We start from the raw sequence: 23,385 nt of genomic DNA on the forward strand, positions 1-23,385 counted from the left end.
TATATGTATATATATATAAATAAACAGTTTTGGCTTTATTACTGCTCTAAGTGTTGTTCTTTCAGTGAATGGCCTATTTTTTTTAGTTTAACGGTTAATCGATTACTAAATCAATTATTTCAATAAACAGTCCTATTTGAAACTCTTCTTGTGTTCATTTGTATTGTTTTGATGTTCAGGTGTGGTGCAGATAAAATGTGAAAACGTATCTTGAAAATACTTGGGTAAAATTCCCAAACTCTGTAAAGAAAGCTTTGAAAGATCAGCTTTATGTTGTAATCCATCCTTGTTTTCGTCCCTGCAGCCCATCCAGCCGGCCATCCTCCCGCTCAGCATCCCCCTGACACCTGACCTCTCCCCCATGTCTCCTTCCTTCCTCCCCTTCAAAACGACGGAGTTGAAGTCGGAACGCGGCGACTCGGCGGCTCCTCCCTCTCCCAGCGTTCTCATCCCAGCTCTCCCTCATTTCGTCACTGGCTCGCTGAGCGGCTTCAGCCCCATCAAAGGCGTGTGCCCTCTGGACGTCTTCAGGAGTCAAATCAGCCTCCAGAGGGGCCCCGATAGCCCCGCCCTGACCCCCCAGGACCCGGCACAGCTCCACCCGGCCATCTTCACCCTCCAGCCCAAAGGAGGGAGCCCGGACACGCCCCACCCCAGCTCGGAGCAGCTGCAGCCTCAGCTGCACCAGCTCCACCAGCACCACTGCTCTGGCTGCGGCTCAGATGACGGGGGTCAGCGCGGAGCGTCCAGGAGCCGGCCCCCGCTGCCTCCACTCCGCGTCCTGCCTCTCAACCTGGACTGCAGTGTCCAGGTGAGGAAGGTGATGCGGGCTCACCTGGACTCGTCTCAGCTACAGACCTTCACCCGCCGGCTGTCGGAGGCGCTGTCGCAGGACCTGAGCGCCAAGCCGCCCTGTTCCCCCATTACCCCACCGCCAGAGCAGGCGCTGCCCCTCAACCTCAGCAAACGATTACCACCCAAACGGCCCAGCGCCGAAGGCCACGAGCAGAGTCCGCAGGCAGTCAACAGAAACTTGGATCCATCGTACTCCAAGAGACCACGCAGTGGCCCCCAGGAGCAAGCGCAGGATTTCAGCCTCAGGGGCCGCTCCAGCTCCTTGGCAGTGTCCGGCATTCAGAGCGTGGAGGGGAGGGGCCAGGAGGAGCCAGCAGACCTGAGCTCCCCAAGCCGCATCCGGGCCTTCCTACTCGGACTTCCACCCTTCCAGGTGAAACTGGAGGAAGACATGAACGGGACGAGGTTTGTGAAAATTCCTCCTCCAACCGAAACCAAAAGGACTGAAGTCGGAGATGGAGATGCAAAGATGGAGGCAAAGAAGCAGGAGGAGCCGATGGGGAAGGAGCAACTGGAGCGAGATCCGACCCGGTGTTCCGGTCCCTTGTCGGAAGCCGGCCCTTCCGACACGGACACACACTGTTTTTAGTGCTTTTTTTCCATAAATCAGGATCACTTCGGAGACTTGTCTGCGCCGGGTGTTTGCTTCTTTAATGACGTTTATTTCGCTACATTTCCGTTTTCTCTGGAGGAACGTCATCAAACAGAATCATGACAATCTCAGCTGAGTTTCCGTTGAAACAAAAACGGGAGATGATTTTCTTTTTTTTCCTGAACACTGCCATAACCCTTGGAAATACTATACACTTCTCTCCTCTACGTTCTGATGAAACTAAAACGGATCCACAACAGTTAGAACAAGATATCATGTTTGGGTGATCATGACTCCTCCCACAGCATCCCTGGTGTCATCCGCTAGTCCCGTTTTTAAATTGTTCTCCTCGTCCGTAGGGAGAGACTTATTTTCTGATAGTGTTTAAATGTAATCTAGGGCTCAAAATGAAAAGTTGTCTTCACAATGTATCCAGTGAGAGTGAAGCGTTTTAGTCCTGCTCGTTAGTTGATGTAAACGTACACAAATGTGCCTTAAAGGGCCGGCGACCCACGCCATTCCCGGCTTCACCTGCATCCACGGAGATACCTTGATGTTTCAACAGCACACCCATCGACCAGGTTCGCCATCGTGTCGGCTTGCTCTCACCTTCGTCCCTGTTCAGGTTCTTAGATCCCACATGCAGCTCCAACAGTCTAAACTACCTCAGGTTCTTCATTTCTCTCTCCTCCCCCCCCTTTTTTTTAACCGTATTTGAGGATTATAAAACTATCTCAACGTGTTTGAGATGAAAGCATGCTCAGAATGGTCCACAACATCTGTAGCTTCCTTCTTCTTCAGCAGTTAGAGGCTCCTGCCAACAGTAAGTTTGAAATCAAAACAAATCTTGTATCTGCAGCTTCAGAGTGAGCAACTCCTGCCTCCATATTGGGATTCATGCACTGTATAGGTGCGTCTCGATAACTTAGAAAATCACCAAGGAGTCTGTTTCGATCCATAAATTCAGCTCAGAAAGTTGAACTCATGGTTGTGGAGTAGCAGATTTTCCTAGTACTAAACTTTCTTTTTAGATTCTTTGCTATAGCACTCTCTGGACAGACAAGTTCTGTAGCAATAACCTTTTCTTGCCTCCATAATGTTTATGTACTAAAATATATTTTTATTGGTTTTCATTACCTGTAAGCTATAATTACCAAAAGCAGAAATAAATGCTTAAAATAAATCTCTTTTTGTAATGAATCCATGAAATTTCTGCAGTTTCACTTTATGGACTGAATTGTTAACTTGAATTCTCACTATAAATTTCTTTAGATGCACCTGTGATTCCAGGAAATTCATGTCGGTTAAAGCCTTTTGTTAGAAACGAGAAACTAAAATTTAATCTTGCATCAAAAATATATGTTGCTTTTCTTGCTCTTAAACATCAAGGTATCTCTTTAACTTACTTTCCTGTTTGCTTTGACACCACATATGCTGGTTCAGATTTGCACACCTACTGTACTCCTTTTGCTTTTTTTCATATTTAAGCCAGTTATAATTTACTGTCTCTCATTTCTTAGCGTTTGTATTTGACTCAAACTAATAGGTGCTGTTTTTTCCTAGTTATGTAGCTCATGACCACATTGGTTTTTGACTTGTTTCAAGGCTCAGAATGTTGTCAAGCTGCAAGTCAGAAAGTTTTTAATAGGTGGAAAAATTCACATTGATTTGTCCACAGAGAAAATATTTTAAAGAAATATTTTAAAAGATGAAAAAATTAGCTTATTAGTAATTATTTTTTATCAGATTTGTTTGACTGTTGGTTCCATGTTCAGCACAAATAGTTGTGAATGACTGCATGAAAAAACAATGTGTACTCAGTATATGGGCAGATGCACCAAAGTGCTCCACAAGACTCCTATATAATTCTGTTATTGATAGTATTTTTACAATTTTACTTCCTTCATTTGTTTTTCTTCTTTATTTTAAAATAATTATTGGGCAAAAAAAATAACTACAAATGTCAAATATTCTTTATCACAGTAATGTTTTTCACAACATTACTGCTTCAGACAGTAGTCTGACAGTAGTCTGAAGCAGAGCCAGACTACTGTCTGGCTCTGCTTCATCACATCAGTAAACCTATATTTATTGGTCCCAGAGAGCTTTAAAGGAGCGCGTTTGTAGAACAAATAATGTGGACAGTGGTGCTCACTGAAGAGCTTATCACATTTTAAAATGAAAGAAGGATAAAAATAATTTTGGTCCTCCACAAAGCTGCTGTTCAGAAGCTGCTAACAACTGGCACTGACATGAAATGATGCTCTTTGGTGTTAGCGTTAGGAACATTTTAAGCTGCTTACCATATTTTTTGTATTCCATGAAAGTTTTGACATTTAAACTGTCATTGGAAGAAATATTGCTACCCTACATCATTTAGTTTAGTATGATGGTTAGGTGAACATGCTAATATCTTAACGCATCAGATAAATGACTTGTCAGATTTTAAAAATAGCTGTTTGGGTCAATCATGTTTTTTAGACCGTCTTAATTTTTGTATGTTATATACATATTCCCATTAAGTAATAAAGGTTTTGTTAATTACTGATACAACAGGCATAATTTTGCCTGCTAGCCTTGTTGACAGCTTGAGTCATTTTAGCGTTTGATAGAGATTTACCCGACATTATTAGGTTATGATTAATTTATGGGCGCCAAACCTTCTTGGCTTTGCTGGACTGTTTGTTGTTCTAAACAGTTTTATCACACTGCAGCATGTTTCAAACTCGTGGCTCGTGGGCTAAGTCCAGCCTACTGTAGCTGTTTTAGTGGCCCACTAGACTCCAGAAATAGAACTTCAAGAAAGCAGTTGTGTGATTATTTCATAAGTTTGTTTGTATACTGTCAAACATCAATGTAAAAGAAAATATATATATATATATATATATATATATATATATATATATTTTTCTTTTTTTTAAGAAGTACTCAGCGAATGCAGAGAAAGCTATATTATTTTAAAAGTTGAATAGAGTTTTATCAAACCAGCCCTTTGATGAAATGTATGACTTTGATGAGTTTCAAACATCTGTACTGCAGGTAATAACGGACAGTGGAACATTTCTTAGCTTAATATGCTACCTTGCCATGCTTTGATTTACCTTTAACCCAAAATCTGCTATGTGGGGATTCTAGTTCACTTTGTATGTTTAAATAAAAAATTTTGACTACTCATCTGTAAAACACTTCAAAGTTGCTGCTACTAGAATGGTGATGATTTTGTTAACTTAGCATGCTGACATATAGAGCTTTATTGCAGTTACTTTTCCAAAGATTCTATATTTAACAGTATTTTTTGACAGTAGTTCCTAGCAATCAATTGTCTTTTTTGACTTAAGTCAGTTTAGACCAAATTGTTCGTACGCCAAGATGCTAACGGTTAACTTTTTTTTTTGAGTTGCAATTGCTTTAATTACACAAAACTTTTAAAAACTCTCTGCTTTGTTCAGGCAACACTGTTTTAAGATCTCCTGTTTATCATCAGTGTGACGGTAGAGAGTTGATTTTACAGTTCATTTTGTGTAGAGCACCTTTAATGTGCATTTGCCAAACAAATGCATAACCTCAAACTGATCCTTGTTCTAATAACCTCAGCTTTTAAAATTGAGTTTCCAAACCTGTTCCTTTAAAGTTGGTCTGGGTCTGATCACTCTTCTGGTTCCTCCCAGGTGAAACGCAGCTCCACTGGACTAGTTTAGACCCACCTGAACATTGGCTTCAGTTCTTTTGCTCCTTTTTTGTTGATGTATTGAATAATAATGACATGCCACTCATTATTTTATTTTATTTTATTCTCTTTTTTTTCCAGCTTCTTAAACTAGTATAACTTTGTTTCTTTGTTTGGATATTTAAGCTTAGTCTAGCTAGTTTTTTTTTTCTTTGATTGGTTTCACAATGTTTACAGTTTCTTATGCATGTTATACAAATTTCTTACAGTGTTTTGCACACTACTCCAGAATCAGTCTTGAACGGCACTGCTCATTCATGTAAAGTACTTATAAGTGCCTGATACAGACATTTGGAGTTAATGTTTGTAAGCAAATGAAAGTTAAATGAGCTCATTAGCCTTCATGCCATCGACTTGTACAAGGGGTCCCTGTGTAGGTGAGTTTTGTTGAACTTTATGGCCTTTGCGGGTTTTTGTAAATTCTCGTGTTGAGGATTTGATGAGAAGACCCGCGACACCAGAATGACGCTCAGCTCCGTGTGTTGGATTGAACTGGACCTACAAGATTTAAGAAAAGGGACAGCAAACGGTCGGTTGGACATTCATGATGATAAAAGATCAAAATAAAGGTGCTACATGTCACATTTTTACGTCTTTGAATTGTTGAATTAATTTGACTGTTCTGCAGCTTCCTAAAATGTCCTAAACGCTTCCAGTTTTCATATCTGAATAGTTGCCTTTTGTCCTCTTATGTAGTTTATTGATTTATTTATGAAGAAAAGTTTCTGGATAACCAAAACGACCATTGATCGCTTCATAGAAATTTGATTTTTGGGACAGTTTTGAACTTGCGGGTTTGTGAAAAATTCAGTTAATGCTTCAGATTTTGAGATGAAAATATGTGGAGCTAAAAAGTCTTACCTTTTCTCTATTAAATATACATTTTCATTATTTTTTTTCTAAAGTCATTTTAAATCGATTTCTCTTTATACTCTGATATATTAACAGAATTGATTCAGTAGTTATAAAAACCCTCATAAAGTAACCTAGTTTCATGGTTGGATGTAGTTTTTTTATTTGGTTCTTTTTAATTCTGGTTATTTCCCCTAAAATTTGCCTCATAATGACATAAAAGATGTCAAAAGGGTTTTGTAATCCAAATAACCTTGTTTAAGCAAAAATAAAATGCTAGTTCGAAACACATTAAGCTTTAATTTATGCAATAAGCACAAATTGTTGTGTACCAGTATATAACTGATTATTTGAGTGGAAAATTTGAACTTAGATTATTTTAATATTGATAAATGCAAAATGGTTTGTCTGAAATGAATCGAAATTCGGTCTAAAATGAAGAAATGTGTTTGACTGAAATTGAAAATAATGTTCCCTCTCTCTTCACCATAAGCTTTCAGGACTGTCTTGAATAGCAAACATCCCAAATGTCCATTTTATACAACTGTAGCTTAAATCAACCAAATACAGATGGTGAAAAATGCTCCATGTGGCACCTTTACAAACTGGATGTTGCACACTTAGGAATGTCTTTCTGAGATCTCTTTTATAAGAATTAAAGAAGAAAATATTTTATTTCCTGCTTCTATTTACGCACAGCTTGTCTGTAAAATAAAACCGTCTTTTCCATGAGTGTTTCCAGAGTGAGCTCTGCTGGACTGTTGTATCCCGAGTTTTACCCAAGACCATGGCAGTGTTCCACAAGGCGCTGGATTGGAACCAGAACATTCTTGCTTGATTAAGAATATGTTTTATTTTGGTTGTTACTGATTTACAGCACATGGTCTGTTTTTGTTTTTCTCCGTTTTAATTTTTTTTATCCTTATTTTAATGGTAAACGGCTTTCAGTGTCAGGTACCATTCCATTTTAACACTGTATATTTATATTAAAAGTAACCTGTTAATAAATTCTGAGTTCAAGGTTTTATTTCTTTTTTTAGAAATTAAAAATGTCTGGTAGAGCTCCATTTTGAAAGTTAGGGGATCTGTTTTTTAGAAATTAAGAACATTTTCTAAAATTATTTAAGATTAGTCATAATTTTCATTTTCTCTGAAATGTATATCTTCAGAGACATCTTCAGCTGTTTTATTTAATATTTTATATTCTTGTTTTTTCAGTGTAATGTAGAATTCTTTCTTCTATTGGCTGTCAAGCAATTTGTTTTTCTAATTTCTGATCTAAATCACAATTTAAGAAACAGCTATATTCAGTAAATTAGAATATTATTGGAAAAAAAATAGTTTATTTGAGTAACTTGCTTCCCAAAGTGAAACCTTATATAGATTAATTCCTCACAGATGGTTTTCTAAACCTTAATTATGATGATTTTTGTAGTTGGTTACTGAAGATGAGACATTTAACATCAGAATTTTACATCTGACCAATAAACTATTATTGGTCAGGAGTTTAACATCTGATTTATCCGATTTCAATGCTGTTTTCAAAAGATGCTGTTAATTTGACAAACAAGACTCATTAGATTAAAACAAACATATGCATCAAATTTGTGGTCCTTAAAATTTAAAACTTCTTTAATAATATACATTTTTAGTGTTTTTTTACTTTTTGTAATACCTTGTTTCAAAGTTCTGGTACTGTTCTAGTGTTTCTACATCCTGAAAAGCCCAGAAAGTTTCTCTAAAGTGTGATTCCCTGAAATACTCACTAGATGGAAACAAATCTATGATGAAACATCTGGTTTGTTTCATTTGGTTTGTTTTGCGGAGTGTTTCAGATTTTATTATTCTAAAATAATATTAATCATTTCCTCCACCAATAAACATTTTAAGAGATACAACTCCAGTCTCCAATCTTATTTTATTTATTGTTCTTTTTGATTAACTTCGAGCCTTTTAAGTTTTGTCTTTAGTGGAATGCTGACATTTGATGAAATCATAGAAGTTATAGATATTTTCTGAGATGTGAGCTCAGGAGGAACTTCACACATTCCTTCCCTGCAGGACTCATAAAGGCAGCGCTGGAAAAACATTCAGAGAGTAAACTTTCACACTGTGGAGAAAATAATGAACACATTCCTCACTCTGCAGTAGGAGCTTTGTTAGCAGCGCCATGTTAAAGGTTGAGTTTAGGTTGCACACATTTTTCTTTTTTTGTCATGGGAGAGTTGGGACTTTAAAGCTGCAGGTTTCAAACCTCACAACATGGAATCTGATTCCTGAAGGTGGGATCATAATGTTTTAACCAAATTTCATGATATTAATTTTATCTTAAAGGGAATCTATTATGCAACATTGAGATTTTATATGTTTTTGTACTTCCATGTGGGTTTCGACTGCATCTGAAAAAAAAAAACAAACACCCACCCATTTTATCGGTAAGTTATTGGTTTTTGGTGTCTAGAAAATTAGCCGTTTCAATAATCTTCTGAATATAACGTCACAAATCAGCAGACACTGCCTTCCATAGCAACCCTAGGGACGCCTGCCTTCATTGGTCAGCTGGTTTTACTGCTGTGTGTTTTGTTGTTGACCATCCAGAAACCACTTCCTCCTTCATTCATTTGATTGAGATGTGTTGGAGCAGAATCTCCATAAAGTTTGTTAGCAGAAGAAAGCTTGGAGGCTCTAATGTCCTGGTAGACAGTTGTATTGACTATAAATTATAGAAAACCCAGTGGAACAGAACCAGCAGACTACATGGCAACCCAAACCATCACTGGTTTATCATGTTCTTGAAGTCATGTTCAAGCAACATGACTTCTCCCCGCTCTTCCTCCAGATTGTGGACCTTGATTTTCAGATGAAATACAAACTTTACTTTCATCTGAACAGAGGCCTTTGAACCACTGAGCTACAATCCAGTTCTTGCTCTTCTCAGCCTCAGATGTTTGTAACTGAAAGGCACGGTAAGATGAACAGTGTCTCACAGCTACAGCTCATCACCCAACTGCATCTACAGCTGCATTTCCTTTACAAATGTGAGCAAAACTTTGTCAATATTCTGCAAATGTCAAACAAGTACAAATTCACTATTGCAGTGTTTCCATTAAGCAAATTTATTTTCATAATTCCAACTTGAACAATTATAAGATCAATGGAAATGCAGCTAGCGCTAGCTTTTTTATCTGCAGTCAATGCTTTCTGAACTTCACTAGATGTTTGACTCTGCTCCACATCCCTCCCGTGGTGTTGAATATTGCTGTTATGCGCACCTTTTTTCTGCCAAACATTTTTTCTCCTTCCACTAAACTTTCATTATTTGTGTTTGGAAAAGCCACTTTCTTTTGCAGTTGGCTTCTCAGACTTACTCTTCTTGTAGGCCTTCTTGTACCAAACTGCGTATCGGTGTATAAATGTGTGAGGGTTTGTGAGTTCAAATGGGTGAATGTGACTCTAGTGTAAAGCGCTTTGAGTAGTCAAAATGATTGGAAAAGCGCTACATAAGTTCAGTCCATTTAGGCAGTCGTCCCCATTATTGGATCTATATCCAATAATATAGAGGGTTATATCAGGGTCTATACCCTGATATAACTGAAATAAATACAGTTTCTCTATCAACTCTTTATTTTTTCTTGTAAAGTTTGAAATGATCACAAAAAATGCTTCTTATTACTTTGAGTAATCTATATGAAGGTCTGACTTTGTGAATAGAATTTAAAGAATTAAACATTGAACTGTGTTTTTTTTGTGTGTGTGGTAGTTTTTTTTTCTTTTTCTTTCTTTTTTTTTTGAAAGTATGAAACCCTTAACAACATTAATGGGCTGTTGAGACAAAAATCATGTTTTCCATCATTTTTAAATCCAGAGACATGCTACAACTTTGCAGTTTGAAAGCCTTTACATTTCTTAGTTATTAGGTCCAGGTTTATCCAAACCCAAAAAGGCAATAAATGTTACAGAAAGTAAAACAAAGACACATACACTAGAAGATAAAATCAGTTCTAAAACAAAATGAGGGATTGTACAGTGTGCCAAAACATCAAATATCAGACTAGGCAAGATGGTGGCAGTGCAGTCTATTACATCAACCAGCATTTACCACTAACATTAGTGTGCAGTTGAAACTGTCTCAGATTCTCCTTTTTGTTGTTAGAAATCTACAGGAATAAAATTTTAAAGCCCACAGATCAGATGGAGACATGAGCTGCTAATCCCCACTTTGTTTTTCTCCCACAGTTTTTATCTCCTAATCTGGTTTCACATTCATCTCCACACCTGTTCTTGACTGGAAACATTAGAGCGTGTTTTTACCTTGTTGAGGGATAAACCTGCTTCACATTAGTAGGTTTAAAACATGGGGATCTGTTTTATCTGTTGAGACAACTTCAAGAGATGAGCTGGACAAAATGTTTGGAGACTAATTGAACTAAACCAGGTTAAATCGAAACAAAGAATATCTCTGAGTCTAAAGCTTTTATCTAAGACCTCAAAGAACATAGATGAACACATCAATATTATAAATATGCTGAAGCTGCGGAAGTAAGCTTCTGGTTTGTCCATCTGACTCCTTCATCAGTCTTCTCTTTGCTGAAGAGAACTGTGGATTTTTTTTGGAAGTCAGACTCATGAGTTCAATTTTAAAACTCGGAGAAAAAGATATAATCTTAATCTTTGGGAACAATTAAAAAAGGCAGAATTTAAAGCAATAAAAACACAAATGTTCTGTCAGTGCAATTTGACTGAAACTAATTAAAAAAGATTATAATTGAATTAATGTTGGATGATTTTTTCTTTTTTCCAAAGAACAGTTAAAATTAACAGTGATGGTAATAATTCAAAATAAGCTATAACGCACAAAATACATAAATAAATCTTACTGCCAATATGGCTCAAATTTGATTTAATAAATTAAATATTTTCATGGTGAAAATGAGGAAATACAGTGAAAATGAGGAAATTGGAATTGATTTTGTAATGGAGCATCAGCTGCACTAAACTAAACCCCATCTGTAGATTTAAAAGCATTATGACTGGCCTAGTTTGCATGTTTCACTAACATTGTTGCTTTTGACCATAAAATTGTGCAAATTGGAATTACAATATTTGCTTACCGTAAAAATGGCAATTAAAAAAAAAAATCATGTCCTTTCTTATTGATTTTAAACTGTGACAAAATTATTATATTTTGCAAAACTGCAATGAAAACTTTTTATTCATTTGTTTTTTTGCATCACACGAGTCTCGTGATCAACAGTTGGTGTTTCTACTGGCAGAGATGAGGAAGACAGCGACAGGAAATGGAAGGAGGAGGACAGGAGCGTTAAAAAACGCCTCATCATATCAACAAACTTATTCATATCATTTTTAATTGCATTTCTCATGTAATATAAACTGCAATTGCAAAATAGTTTTTTCAACATTAGCATAATATTGTCAAAATTTTGTGCACTTTTATAATGGAAACTCAGCTAATGTCAAACAAAAACTTGAAACAAACTGTAATCCAGAAAACACCAGAAAGCTGGCTGTGTTCAGGTTGATGAACAGCATTTTTCCAGTAACTGTTACCAGGCTGACGATGTAGCAAGTGTGTAAGTCTCACTTTTTTATACATAATCACTTTATGTGAAGAAGCTGTGAAAATATTATTCAGACTGCAAATCCAGGCTATTTGCTGTCAACCGAGGACCTAAAATGCAAAATCTGTAAATGGAAACATTTTCTTACTCCACTTGCATCAGTGGCTGTGGACTCCCTGCTCAAGCTAGCTGCCATAACAATGGCACATGCTTTGTCCTCTTCTACCACCTTTCAGTACTTTCTTCCCTTAAATCAAAGATTCCAGTTTTATAATCCTGGAGAGAATGTGCTTTCCAACATTGTGCTTGTTTCTTTTTACCCATTTACTTTCACATTCAGTTCTCTGCATAGCAAAACTGCTTACTTCACCCATTTTTGGTCATCAGCAATAGACATTCAGTCACAGGTCCATTGTCATGTATTTACATTACACTTTTTACATTGCCTACCTAGAAAACATGACTTTTGCTCAAACCCTGTTATCAAAAATGAGTTTGAATAATTACAGAAAAATATCTACAATCTACAACCTATTGAAGTTATTTGTCTGCTTGAAGCATGCAAACAAAATACAAAGTACAAATTAAAAATCTAAAATGTTGAAAGAAAGAGCAGGTGAAAAAAAAATCTACTGTGGTAATATCATGCTAGGTTTAAGTTTAAAGTTTAAGACCTCTCCTGTCACAGATCAATAAAAAAACAGTAACGGTGACCAGTTGGTAAATCATTTGTAGAATAAAGCAGATCTCCAATGACCTAACAGTCCAGGAATTCCCCTTGCAGCCCGTCTCTTTGGGCTTTTGTGAGCGATGGTCTGAAATGAGGTTCTTTTCTCTCCGTTTCCCATAAAAGTTGACATTTAGGAAGGTTTTCTTTTTTTTTTTCTTCTGTTGGTTGCCATAGCAACCAGCCCGCCACGGGGTCACCCTTAGTGTTTGTCTCTCCGGCCCGCCAGCTGGCACGGAGCCCACATACCTTCCCTTCGGTTCTCAGAGCTTGGAGGATAATGGAGCAGGGTAGTTGGTTCTGGTGGGCTTTTTAATTGGCACAAATGGCAGTGGTGTGCAAAATGAAACTTTTTAACCCTCTGATGCGTGAGTGACTGACTATACAGTCTTCCATGAGTGGGTCCTTTTTGTCCTGGGTTACAATCAATGTGTTTTTATGCTACTTTTGTCAGTTTGATTCAAAATAATGTTTTGTATAATACTTTCAACTGTGTTTTATTTCACACAAGAGTTATTTCATGTTTGAAATATTTTCGTTTTTCACTTTTTTAAATGTTTTTAGAACAATTTGTAGAACATTTCTGACAATTTGAGGAATATTTTTAAAACAAAATGACAACAGCAGCAATTTTACAACAACAATGATGAAATGTCAATAATGGACCATGTTAACATCCATTATGTGTGTGTGGGCATGGGAGGTCGTTGCAAAAGAACATGTTTCTTGAAACTAGCTAGCTAACCAAGCTATTCTCTATTCTATTCTCTATTCTATTATCCTATGAGTATCACGCATGTGAGTGTGTGTATGTGTGTGATCCATTCATCCATCCATCCATCCATCCATCCGTCCATCCGTCCGTCCGTCCGTCCGTCCGTCCGTCCGTCCATCCATCTTCCGTTTATCCGGGATCAGGTCGCGGGGTCAGCAGCCTAAGTAAGGAGGCTCAGAGTTCGCTCTCCCCAGCCACTTGTTCCAGCTCCTCTGGGGGATCCCAAGGCCAGACCAGCTGAGAAACATCGTCAGCGTGTCCTGGGTCTTCCCCGGGGCCTCCTCCTGGTGGGACATGCCCAGAACACCTCACCACAGAGGCGTCCAGGAGGCATCCTGACCAGATGCCGAGTCACCTCAACTGGCTCCTCTCGACATGAAGGAGCACAGGTGTTCTGTCTATCTGTCATACCTCGTCAATCCAGCATACCTCGTGGTAATACGAACATCAATGTTACGTTTCTTATAAATCCGTCATACCTGTAGAAGTTTCATTTTGTGTGTTTTATTTCTCTGAAATTTATGGTAAATAAAAACAATTAAAATAAGAAAAATCTAGTTATTTCCACGCAGTGTCCAGAAAGAGGTGTTGTTCTGCTTGTTGCCTAACAGCTTTGGTCAGCATCCAGCGTTATTCATGCTTTTTTTTTTTAGGACATATTCCATGCAGTTTTCTAAAGAAATATTGAAATATTAAAAAGGTAGATTAGCTATAGGGACAAAAAATCCCGCAGGAGACCAAATTTGTAGTCAAACAGTATTTGTTGTAATAGTGACGTTAAACGGGACTGTCTTGTTTACAGTATGGTAACGATATTGGAAACAGCAAAAGTTATTTTGTTAATATGTTTGATTAACATAGCATCTTAATTAAATAAAATTTACCGTAAACGTCTGAAAAACATAACACACAGGTATGACGGATTTATAAGAAATCTGCTGAGTAAACAGTATGTGACGTAACATCGATGTGCGCATGCGCATTACCATAAGGTATGCTGGATTGACAGATAGTCAGAACACCGGCTCTACTCTGAATCTCTCCTGGATATCTGACCTTCTCACCCTATCTCTAAGCGAGACCCCAGACACCCTACAGGGAAAACTAATTTTGGCCGCTTGTATCCGTGACCTCGTTCTTTCGGACATGACCCAACACTCATGACCATAGACGAGGGAGGGAACTTAGATCAACCACTAAATCAAGAGCTTCGCTTTTTGGCTCAGCTCTCCCTTCACTACGACAGATCGGTACAGCGCCCGCTTCACTGCAGACGCTGCACCAATAAGCCTGTCGATCTTCTGCTCCATTTTTCCCTCATTGGTGAACAAGATCCTGAGATACTTGAACTCCTCCACTTGGGGCAGGACATCCTCCCCGACCCAAAGAAGGCACTCTATACTTTTCTGGCTCATTTATTTATGCACTTATTTCTATAGCTATGAATTTTTATTTTATTTATTGAGATGATAAAAAAAAGAACCTTGAGCACATTGATCAACAGGTTTTGTATGTCATTCAACTCTCTCTCTCTTGGTTTTCTCATCCAGGGTGTCAGACACACACAGAGACACACAGACACACAGACACACACACACACACACACACCCCCACACACACACACATACACACACACACACACACACAGACAATCACACACAAATAATACACATGCACAACAAAGTATAGGTGGTAATGTTAGCTAGTTGGTTAGATAACTAGTGTTGGCTAACTTTGAAGAAGGCTAATATGTTGATTTGTGACAATAACGCTGTCACAGTACTCAGGATTGACACACAAACACATTTGTGAGATAAAAAATAAAGATAATACTTATATGTAAGAGTTCTTGCTGTGTAAAATAATATTATTCAGGGGTGACACTTAGGTCTCAGTGTGTTTGGTTCACAAAAAATGTTTTCCTGACAGTCACAGTTGGTAAGAAACAAAGATTCCCATTAAATTCCATAAGAAATGAATGCGGGTCATTTTGGACCCACTCACGGAAGAATGGGGTAGTAACATAAAACATGCTATTTTTTAAAATGTATAAAAGGTAAATTAAAAATTTTTAATTGCATGATATCAGTAACATGTTTCTTGAGGAATACCTGGAATATGAAGTGATGAAAACTTTTCATTACAAAGATATTGCAAAAAGATGACCTCACCAGGTTCAAAAGGACCCACTTATGCATCAGAGGGTTAAATAATTCATCTTTTTCTCTTCCTGTAACTTTTACCCCTTCAAGGTTTCTAGCACAACAAATTATATTTATGCAGAGAATGGTTCCCTGAATCTAAAGAGATATTTCATCATGGACGTTTTGGATTTGTGTGAATGTGCAGCTCCATCATTTCTCCTTAATATGAAATTCCCTAATATAATGTGTAAGGATTCAGTTATATCAGATAATTATTTCTCTTAACAGCTTTTCTTGCCCCACTTTAAGTAAGAAGCTTGTAAATTATGTTGTTTCACAATTCCTGAATTGTATTTATCATGTTACCAACATAAATATTTTAAGTAGACATTATTCTAGATGCTAACTCTGCACATTCTGCTAGTAACCTGTGGCTTGTTTAGACTCCACTGTGACACCTAAAAACTTTAGCAAAAAAACTATGAAGAATTTTTAAAAAGTAACAGTTATAAATAAATGCAGATCAGCAGATTTTTCAACTGGTAGTGTTAGAAATATATTTGGTAAAATATATTTTTTTCTGTCTTTAGGTGTCCTTTTTAAAATTTATGAAATAGAAAAGTTAAAATAAAGAAAATATATTCATTTCTTTATATCAGGTGTGTCCAAACTTTTTGCAAAGGGGGCCAGATTTGGTGTGTTAAAAATGTAGGGGGGCCGACCTTGGCGGACGTTCTTTACATAGAACAGCAATATAATTAAACAAATTTCAGCAAGCCATTCTGTGTTTTACATTTGCTTTTTCATTTTAATTTCAGCGATCTTAAGCATGTCTTTAGGTTCATTTGAAACATGCATATCATATGCAATTGAATATTCGCTTAACTTCACTTTTCACTTTTTTCTAACGGTTAAACAGAAGTAATTGTACTCTTGTGTGCAAATTACATTTGAAACATAAAAAATTATCTCACCATGGCAGTTCAATATTTACAGAATTTTTAAATACAATAACAGAAAAATGAGCAAGTAATAGTCATATCAACAAGTGCAGGGCTCATTTGAAATATGACATATTAGTAAATGTTGATTAGATTTTTAAAAGTTTATTATTCTGGAGTGAAAACTGAAAACTTGTCTGAATTTATGACTTATTTTGATCTTAAAAAAACAAAAACAAAATTTATTCAGAGACTTATTGTAAATGACAAATGACTTGTCTGCATTAATGTGATACTGAGATCTGGACTACAGCACATAGGACAGGTCTGGCTCAAAGGCAGCGGTAATGATGTGCAAGATGTCTCGTAAGTGAGAGTCCGTTATTTAAGTTCCCAACCAAGAATGTCTTTTAACACAAATACGTCGACTAGGGTTGCAACCCGTCCCGTATTTGACTGTTAAATGTAGCGCCCCGAATTGAACCGAAACGTGATTTGTTCCGTATTCTAGAAATGTGTAAGGGTAATAACAAAGACATGGTCCCCGAGTAATTTATATAGTAGGCTGCCCCAGTCATTGTTTCACTCACGGTGTTGCGATATTGCGTCCAACCTCCCCCACCCCCTGCCGCCCCCCCATGAGGCTAGGACGACGAATCCCTTATTTTGATTTCTGACAGGTGGCAACCCTAACGTCGACCCAAACAGGCTTAGCATTTTCTTACCAAACCAAATCTCTCGAAACCTGGCCTTATCCAGCTGTCGGTAAAAGTTCGCGAGAGAAAGCTGCTGGTGCCGACCGCGGCTCTCTGCGTCACTCTGACGCAGAGAGCCGTCAGAGTGACGCAGCTGCAAATGGTCCATTTGCAGCTGGACCATTTGAGCTCCAGCTGCAAATGGTCTGAGTCATAGGGCTGCTGCCCTCTAGTGGGTAAATGAGGAACAGCATTTAGAGTGTAAGCTACGCCCTATGCAGGTAACAGTACTGCTGCCCAATGTATTAATTCTACGTGCGGGCCAGGCGTTATTGATTTTATGACAGAGGCTGCGGGCCAGACGTTACTGATTTTATGACAGAGGCTGCGGGCCGGATGAAATTTGACCACGGGCCGCATTTGGCCCCCGGGCCGGACTTTGGACATGCCTGCTTTATATGGAAAACATTGTCTCAACAATAAAGTTGATTTTCTCTTAAAAAAATCCTTAACAATATTGTAAAAGATTGCTATTTTTGAAAGGTTATGTAGTTTTTGTAGCTTCTGTTTAGCTGTTCTGAAGGCAAAATATTGTAAAGGTGGTAAATTGTGCCAGCCAATCCCAAGGAAGTGGGATTTTGGCAAAGACTTAAACTGAAAGAAGTTGATGGCCGAGTATCATTTCTCAAGTTATTTTTGCTGCAAATTCAGCTAACTTACTCGCACTAATTAGCATAACAATAGCACCCTTCTGTCAATGTTGTCACATTAAAAGTATTACTTACATGCTGATAACATTAGCATGTTAAATAAACTCAGCATACTGTCATTAGTGTTTAGAACACTAGAGCCATAGTTAGCATTATAATTGTAGTTAGCATGAGTATGCTAACGTCAAGGACTGGACCGCAGCTGTGATTTTTCAGTATTGGCTCTTGTTTCAACCACCTGTTCAAGTCATCTCAGATATTTTTCCAAAATTAAGATTTTGTTTTTCTCTGTTTTAACCTTCAGTTGCAAAATTGTGAATGTTTCTGATCCTGTGCCAGCCAATCAGAAAGAAGTGGGCTTTTTAGCAAAGGCTGGGCTTAAACCAAACAAGGTTGCTAGAATAGTATCTGTGAGGATTTGTTTTTTTCTGTGTGTTAATTTAGGTTTCTTAGTTCTGTTGAGTCTCCATGTTGTCCTGTCTATCCCTTAGTTGGTTACACCTGTTCCTTGTTTTTCCTGATTGTCTCCCTGTGTATTTAAACCCACCTGTGTCTCTTGTTTCCTTGTCAGGTCCTTGTCTATACTACCGTCTTGTGTTTCCAGTAGCGACCAGCTCTGAGCTGTTAGCCTTCTGCTCGTCTGTGCTGCCTGGATTTTGGATTAAAGTTAAGCAAAATTAACTTGCAAAATTAAAATAAAGCATAGACTATATAAAAACATGATTGAAGTGATTCTCGTCTTGCAAAGCATCACCAGTGAATGAACAATGTTGCCCGCAGAAAGAATAAAGGATTGTGCAGTCATTACTTCTGGATGGTTGCAATATAATGTCCATATTAATGGAAATCCTACTAAAAGCATTTTGTCAGGGTAATTTCTTTACTTTTCTAGCCCCCTGTTTCCTCCACAGACTGCAAGTATCTCTGCTGAGGCTGAATAATGTTGGAGGAAACATTCACAACATTAAGATTGTTCTTGTCCTTTTACTAGCAGACCACTAAAGCAGCAGGTGATTGAAAAGGTTCAAAAGGCTTTCAATGAGGGTCGCAATAAGCTGATCCTCTGCTGTCCTTTGACAATAATCTGTTTTTAGATTAAACTTTATCTGATAGATTAAACAGTATCTTTGATAATCATCAAAGATACTTGTAGGAGTTCACAGTTTCAACCTGTGATTTCTGCTCTGATTTGTTTCTGTGATTGTGTCTAAAATCTGAATGATTTGTTTCAGACACTGAGGTCCAGGAAGTTAACATCAAATCTTATAAGCCTTAAAATGACTGTATATCAAAATGTCACAGCTTTATAAAATTTGTATGAATGTTAGGTGCATTATAAAGCATGCAGCAGCTGAAAATGCTACAGTAGATTTGAGCTTATTTTGGAGAATCTTAATTGGAGCTGAAACAATGAATTGTGATTAATCGATTAATGAAATGATTGTGAATGAATTAAGTGGTCAATTAAAGGCCTTTTGCTGAACGTAGAGTAGTAATTAAGCCAAAACAGTACAAAATATAAATTTTGCATTCAAGATAAACAGCGTTTGACTGTGAATATGTGAACCCAGAACTCATCAAGTGGAATAGTTTCAGATTCAGCTGGTTCAAATTCAGAATTTGGTTCTGTATATTCTTTATATATCCACAGGTTTTTTTTTTGTTTTTTTTTAACTTAGCTGGAGATGCATCCTTTGTAACAAGTGATCAAGCATTCACTGAAGCAAAGTTATGTTGTTGCATTTCAGGCTATAGGATGTTTTCTTTTTAAAGTAGGAATTGAATTATTTATTTATTTGCATCTTTTAATGTTTTTCTAATAGCAGAACGTGCTTATTATTTTTTTAATTTGATTAATCAATTAATCATCAGAATGTCAATTAGTCGTTTATTGCAGTCCTACTCTTCCTATAGACCAGACAGAGCTTTGGAACCTCATATGTGTTGAGATGTTTTTCTGCACATAAGAAAAATCTGTCAGTTTTTAAAAATACTGTCACTTTTTATTTTTAGTTAATGATTGAATGAAAAAAAAAATAGCATAGCAAAGGCACTTTCCAGATTCCATATTTCTGAACACCTTGTGGTTTTGTTTGTGGCTTTAGCACCTTCCTGGATCCTCGTTGCATTGAGGAAAAAACTAGGAAATTTCCGAGTTTCAAAAGTCGAAAATTTTCGACTTTTGAACATTTTCTAGAACTTTTTGCAGAAAAATTCTGAGATCTCAACATTTCTGAATTTTGGAGAAATTGAGTGCATTTTATCTACAATGGCCCTAACACGCCGCCGTACTAATGTATTTATTATATTTATGTTTGTTTGGTATCATGTGAGAGGGTTTCGCCATGGTTTAGGACAGTGGTTCTTAACTTGGGTTCGATCGAACCCCAGGGGTTCGATGAGTCGGTCTCAGGGGTTCGGCGGAGCCAAAGACACACTTGTGTAAAATCGTGATGAAGCGCCCCGCTTTGCCATCACTTGCTGCAGAGGATCATGTTACATTGCTTAGCTAATCAGTGCTGCAGAGGAGCACTGAATGAAGGAGTTCCACTCTCAGCATGGATTTGAACTTGTGTCTTTAATTACTTCAGCAAAGCTCACTGTTTTTACCAAATTCTGTAGCTTTCGGTGTACTTCTAAATCTGCTCCTTAGTCGCATCTTTTCGGGGTTGGTACTGCCTCTAGTGGCGTGGGGGTGGTAATTACATTACTAAATCAGAATACCGTCTTTATTATTTATTATTAATTTTTCATTATCTTAAGAATGTAGAGATAATTAAATGATCTAAACAAGACCTTAAAGTGTTTCCAGTTTCTCTCGATGGCCAACCTGTTGAAACTGTGGCAAATTTTAAATACCTTGGGTCGTTCCTGGACAGTCAGCTCAACTTTGCTGAAAACACTGACTATATTTTGAAGAAATGTTCTCAGAGACTCTACCTTTTAAGAAGACTTAGTGATCATGAGGTGCCCCATCTAGACTCTAGTTGGGGCACCCCTATGTCTTAAATTTTGGGGGAAAAAATAATATTTTATTTATCACTACAGAAGGGTTCAGTGAATGCACATATGAAACTGGTGGGTTCGGTACCTCAAAAAAGTTTAAGAACCACTGGTTTAGGAGCTAATATCTGGCTCTAGGACCCCGCGGACTTTTCCCTCTCCTCTTTGTCTCCACCAGTCAGATCAGATCCTCCTCCTCCTCTTCCTCCTCTGTGGTTTCATTCCGTGTCTCTCTCTCTATCAGCAGCGGTCTGGATGCTCGCAGGGACAGAAACATGGCTGTGAATCTCGCCAAGAACAGACTGGCCCTGCTGACCGCCTACCAGGACGTCATTGACGAGACCTCGGACACCGACTGGTGAGTCCCGCAGCCTGACAGCCCTCCCACCGCATCCCCTTGTGTCGCTGCCTCTTTGCGGGGCTTTTCTCTGGATCTTTTTGTGTTGCGGGGTTGAAGATGCGCAGGGGCACCTTTGGGTCGTATCATCATTATGAATTATAATAATATCATGTGGAGCGACGTAGAGTGCGGAGGTTTTTAACTCCAAACTATTTACTTTCTGGTTCTCGGGGCTGTTCTCCTCCATCAGCTACGGGGCTGCAGGAAGCCTTGCAGCCGTGGAAGTGAGAGTTTTTCCGGGCATTTTTCTTTCTGGTCCGAGCCGCACTGCAGAGTCTCGTCCTGGTTGCTTTGTTTGTTGCTTCAACAGATTAATCCAGCAGGGAGCAGTTTTCAGGGGTTGACTGGCACAGTTTGGGTGAGCCAGGAAGGCCTGGTCCAGGGTGGGGTGTGTACGTGTGTGTGCGCGCGCGCCTGTGTGTGTCTGTGTGTGTGGCGGGGGGAGGAGGTAGGACGCTGAGCCCCAGCATCCCTGAACCAGGGAGGAGGAGAGGGGCGAGGCCGGTGGGAGGAGACAGAGGGTTGAAGGGCCTCCACCATCACTCTTTGTGGCTTTGCATCACTCAGAAACGATGTGAAGGAAGTTCTTCATAATTCCTTTAAACGTGGTCCAGATCAATAGTTCAAGAACTACCGCATCAAAAGCTAATTTCTATGCTAAACCTCTGATTCACTTCAATTTGTTCTGAACTTTGACTGAACCATTCTAACACAGGAATACCTCCAAAATCGAAGACATGTAGCTCCATCCATCTTCCCATCAACTCTCTTCCTGTACTATTAAAGGGGCAGTATGATGTAAAATGGATTATTTTAGTTTTACATCATGTAATGATGTTATTCCCTCATCAAAAACACTCCTGGAGTGTTGCTTGATTCTTCCATATATGTTTGAGAAATCCTCATATGAATTCAAAGCTCCTAAGAAAGACAGACGTTCTGTTGCAATGCTGAAGGCAGCAGGTTGAAAAGAGCAGGAGTTTCTTAAAGAGACAGTCCCAGTTTCAAAGTGTCAAATTTCTTCAGTCATGTTTGACATTGTACAACATTTTTGTAAAAACTGAAGGTAACATGATTGTAGTGGTGGCCGATATAGCTCAAAAATAACATTTCATATATGTTGGATTCATAATATTCTTAAATAAAAAGTGTTAAAAAAAACCATTTCATTTTTATAGCTAATTTGATCTTCAATTCTGTCTCCCCCTTAAAAAATACAAATGACAGAAAATATATTTAAAAACTGGCTTTTAGTTCAATAAATCCATCTGTGAATTGACTTGAATTCAAAGTTGAAATAAACAGAAGCTGTAAAACACAATTGTCAAACAAGATGGTAGTTCTTGGGTGAGTTAGCATCACTATGGAACCTCAAGGAGTTCATTGGTGGAAAATAAATAAAAAATTCCAAAAACTAAATCTACAAAACAGAAAATTTGAGATAATGAATTTATCTTCCAGCCCTACTTGATTTTGCTATAAAGTGGTACTATATGCCTGGAAGATAGTACCACCCCTTTAAGATCAACATCCCACAGCATAATATGTAACCGTTTTTGTCATACAGTGCAATCTTAGAGTTGTACATCATGTTTTTATTGAACCTAAAATTATATTTTTGTTCTGACTGCTGCATTTCTCACCTGAGCTGTGAATCTCTGGAGCTCCTCCATAGGCTTTCAACTGCTTCACAACTTGAGATTTTGTTTTTCTTACATAATCCTGCTTTAAATCTTCCAGCGGTTATCATTACTGAGAATTAAAGCAGAGCTCTGATTGTGAGTTGACTTGGATAAGATACTACAATAAGAGGCATTACCCTTTAGTTGTAGATTAATGCTGACTTTCTAACTAATATTAACAGGCATTGCTGGGGGTAATCAATACCTCTGTAGTTGTTTTCATCCAACCAGGAAGCCCTGAAGGTCTGACTTGTTTTTTTTTTTTACACAACCCAGAAGAGGAATGTTTCTGGTGAATCCCAAAGAAAAACATTGGCTTTGTGTTGCTGCAGGCGCGTTCAGTTCTCGTCCTCCACTTCTGTTAGGGGTTTGAAAGTTTTAGTTTTTTTTTTTTTTTAAAGAGGAAGGACTGCTCATTGCAGAAAAGGTCAAACCAGACCTCTAGCAGAGCGATCTGAAAGTTAAACTGTAAACTTTGTGCTCGATAAAGCAACAAGACAACATGTTGTGTGATTAAAGGTGGAGTCTGTGAAATGTGCAGATAGGCCAAGCTCAGGTTTCAGATCCCGTTTTCCAGTTTGTTTGCGGTCAAACACTCGTGAGTCACCGTCTTTACAGTGAAATGTGAACTGCTTCCATCTGTTGTTGGTCACTAGTGTGAATCAGGTTCTGCTTTGAATCGGTTTTGGTTCCATGTTTTTTT

At 38.1% G+C, this 23,385-nt stretch overlaps 2 protein-coding genes across 6 annotated transcripts in view; both read left to right on the forward strand.

The window, feature by feature from the left end:
* Positions 1 to 7,046, forward strand: part of LOC103147252 (AT-rich interactive domain-containing protein 5B) — a 16,475-nt gene extending 9,429 nt beyond the window's left edge. Inside the window, exon 9 of the mRNA XM_007565496.2 lies at positions 305 to 7,046. Within this exon, the coding sequence (XP_007565558.2) occupies positions 305 to 1,444 (1,140 nt within the window). The 3' untranslated portion in view covers positions 1,445 to 7,046. The remainder of the gene's footprint in view (positions 1 to 304) is intronic.
* A 13,734-nt stretch (positions 7,047 to 20,780) lies between these two features.
* The window catches only part of dbn1 (drebrin 1), a 126,830-nt gene continuing 124,225 nt past the window's right edge, over positions 20,781 to 23,385 (forward strand). For 2 of the 5 annotated variants that reach the window (XM_016678244.1, XM_016678246.1), the window contains exon 1: positions 20,782 to 20,958. In XM_016678244.1, coding sequence (XP_016533730.1) covers positions 20,876 to 20,958 — 83 coding nt within the window. In that variant the 5' untranslated portion in view covers positions 20,782 to 20,875. Of the gene's footprint in view, positions 20,959 to 23,385 lie in introns of all 5 variants that reach the window. The other 3 variants (XM_016678245.1, XM_016678247.1, XM_007565480.2) reach the window with 3 other exon arrangements.

This window comes from Poecilia formosa, unplaced genomic scaffold (genome assembly GCF_000485575.1).
Source record: "Poecilia formosa unplaced genomic scaffold, Poecilia_formosa-5.1.2 Scaffold177, whole genome shotgun sequence".
Lineage (NCBI taxonomy): Eukaryota > Metazoa > Chordata > Actinopteri > Cyprinodontiformes > Poeciliidae > Poecilia > Poecilia formosa.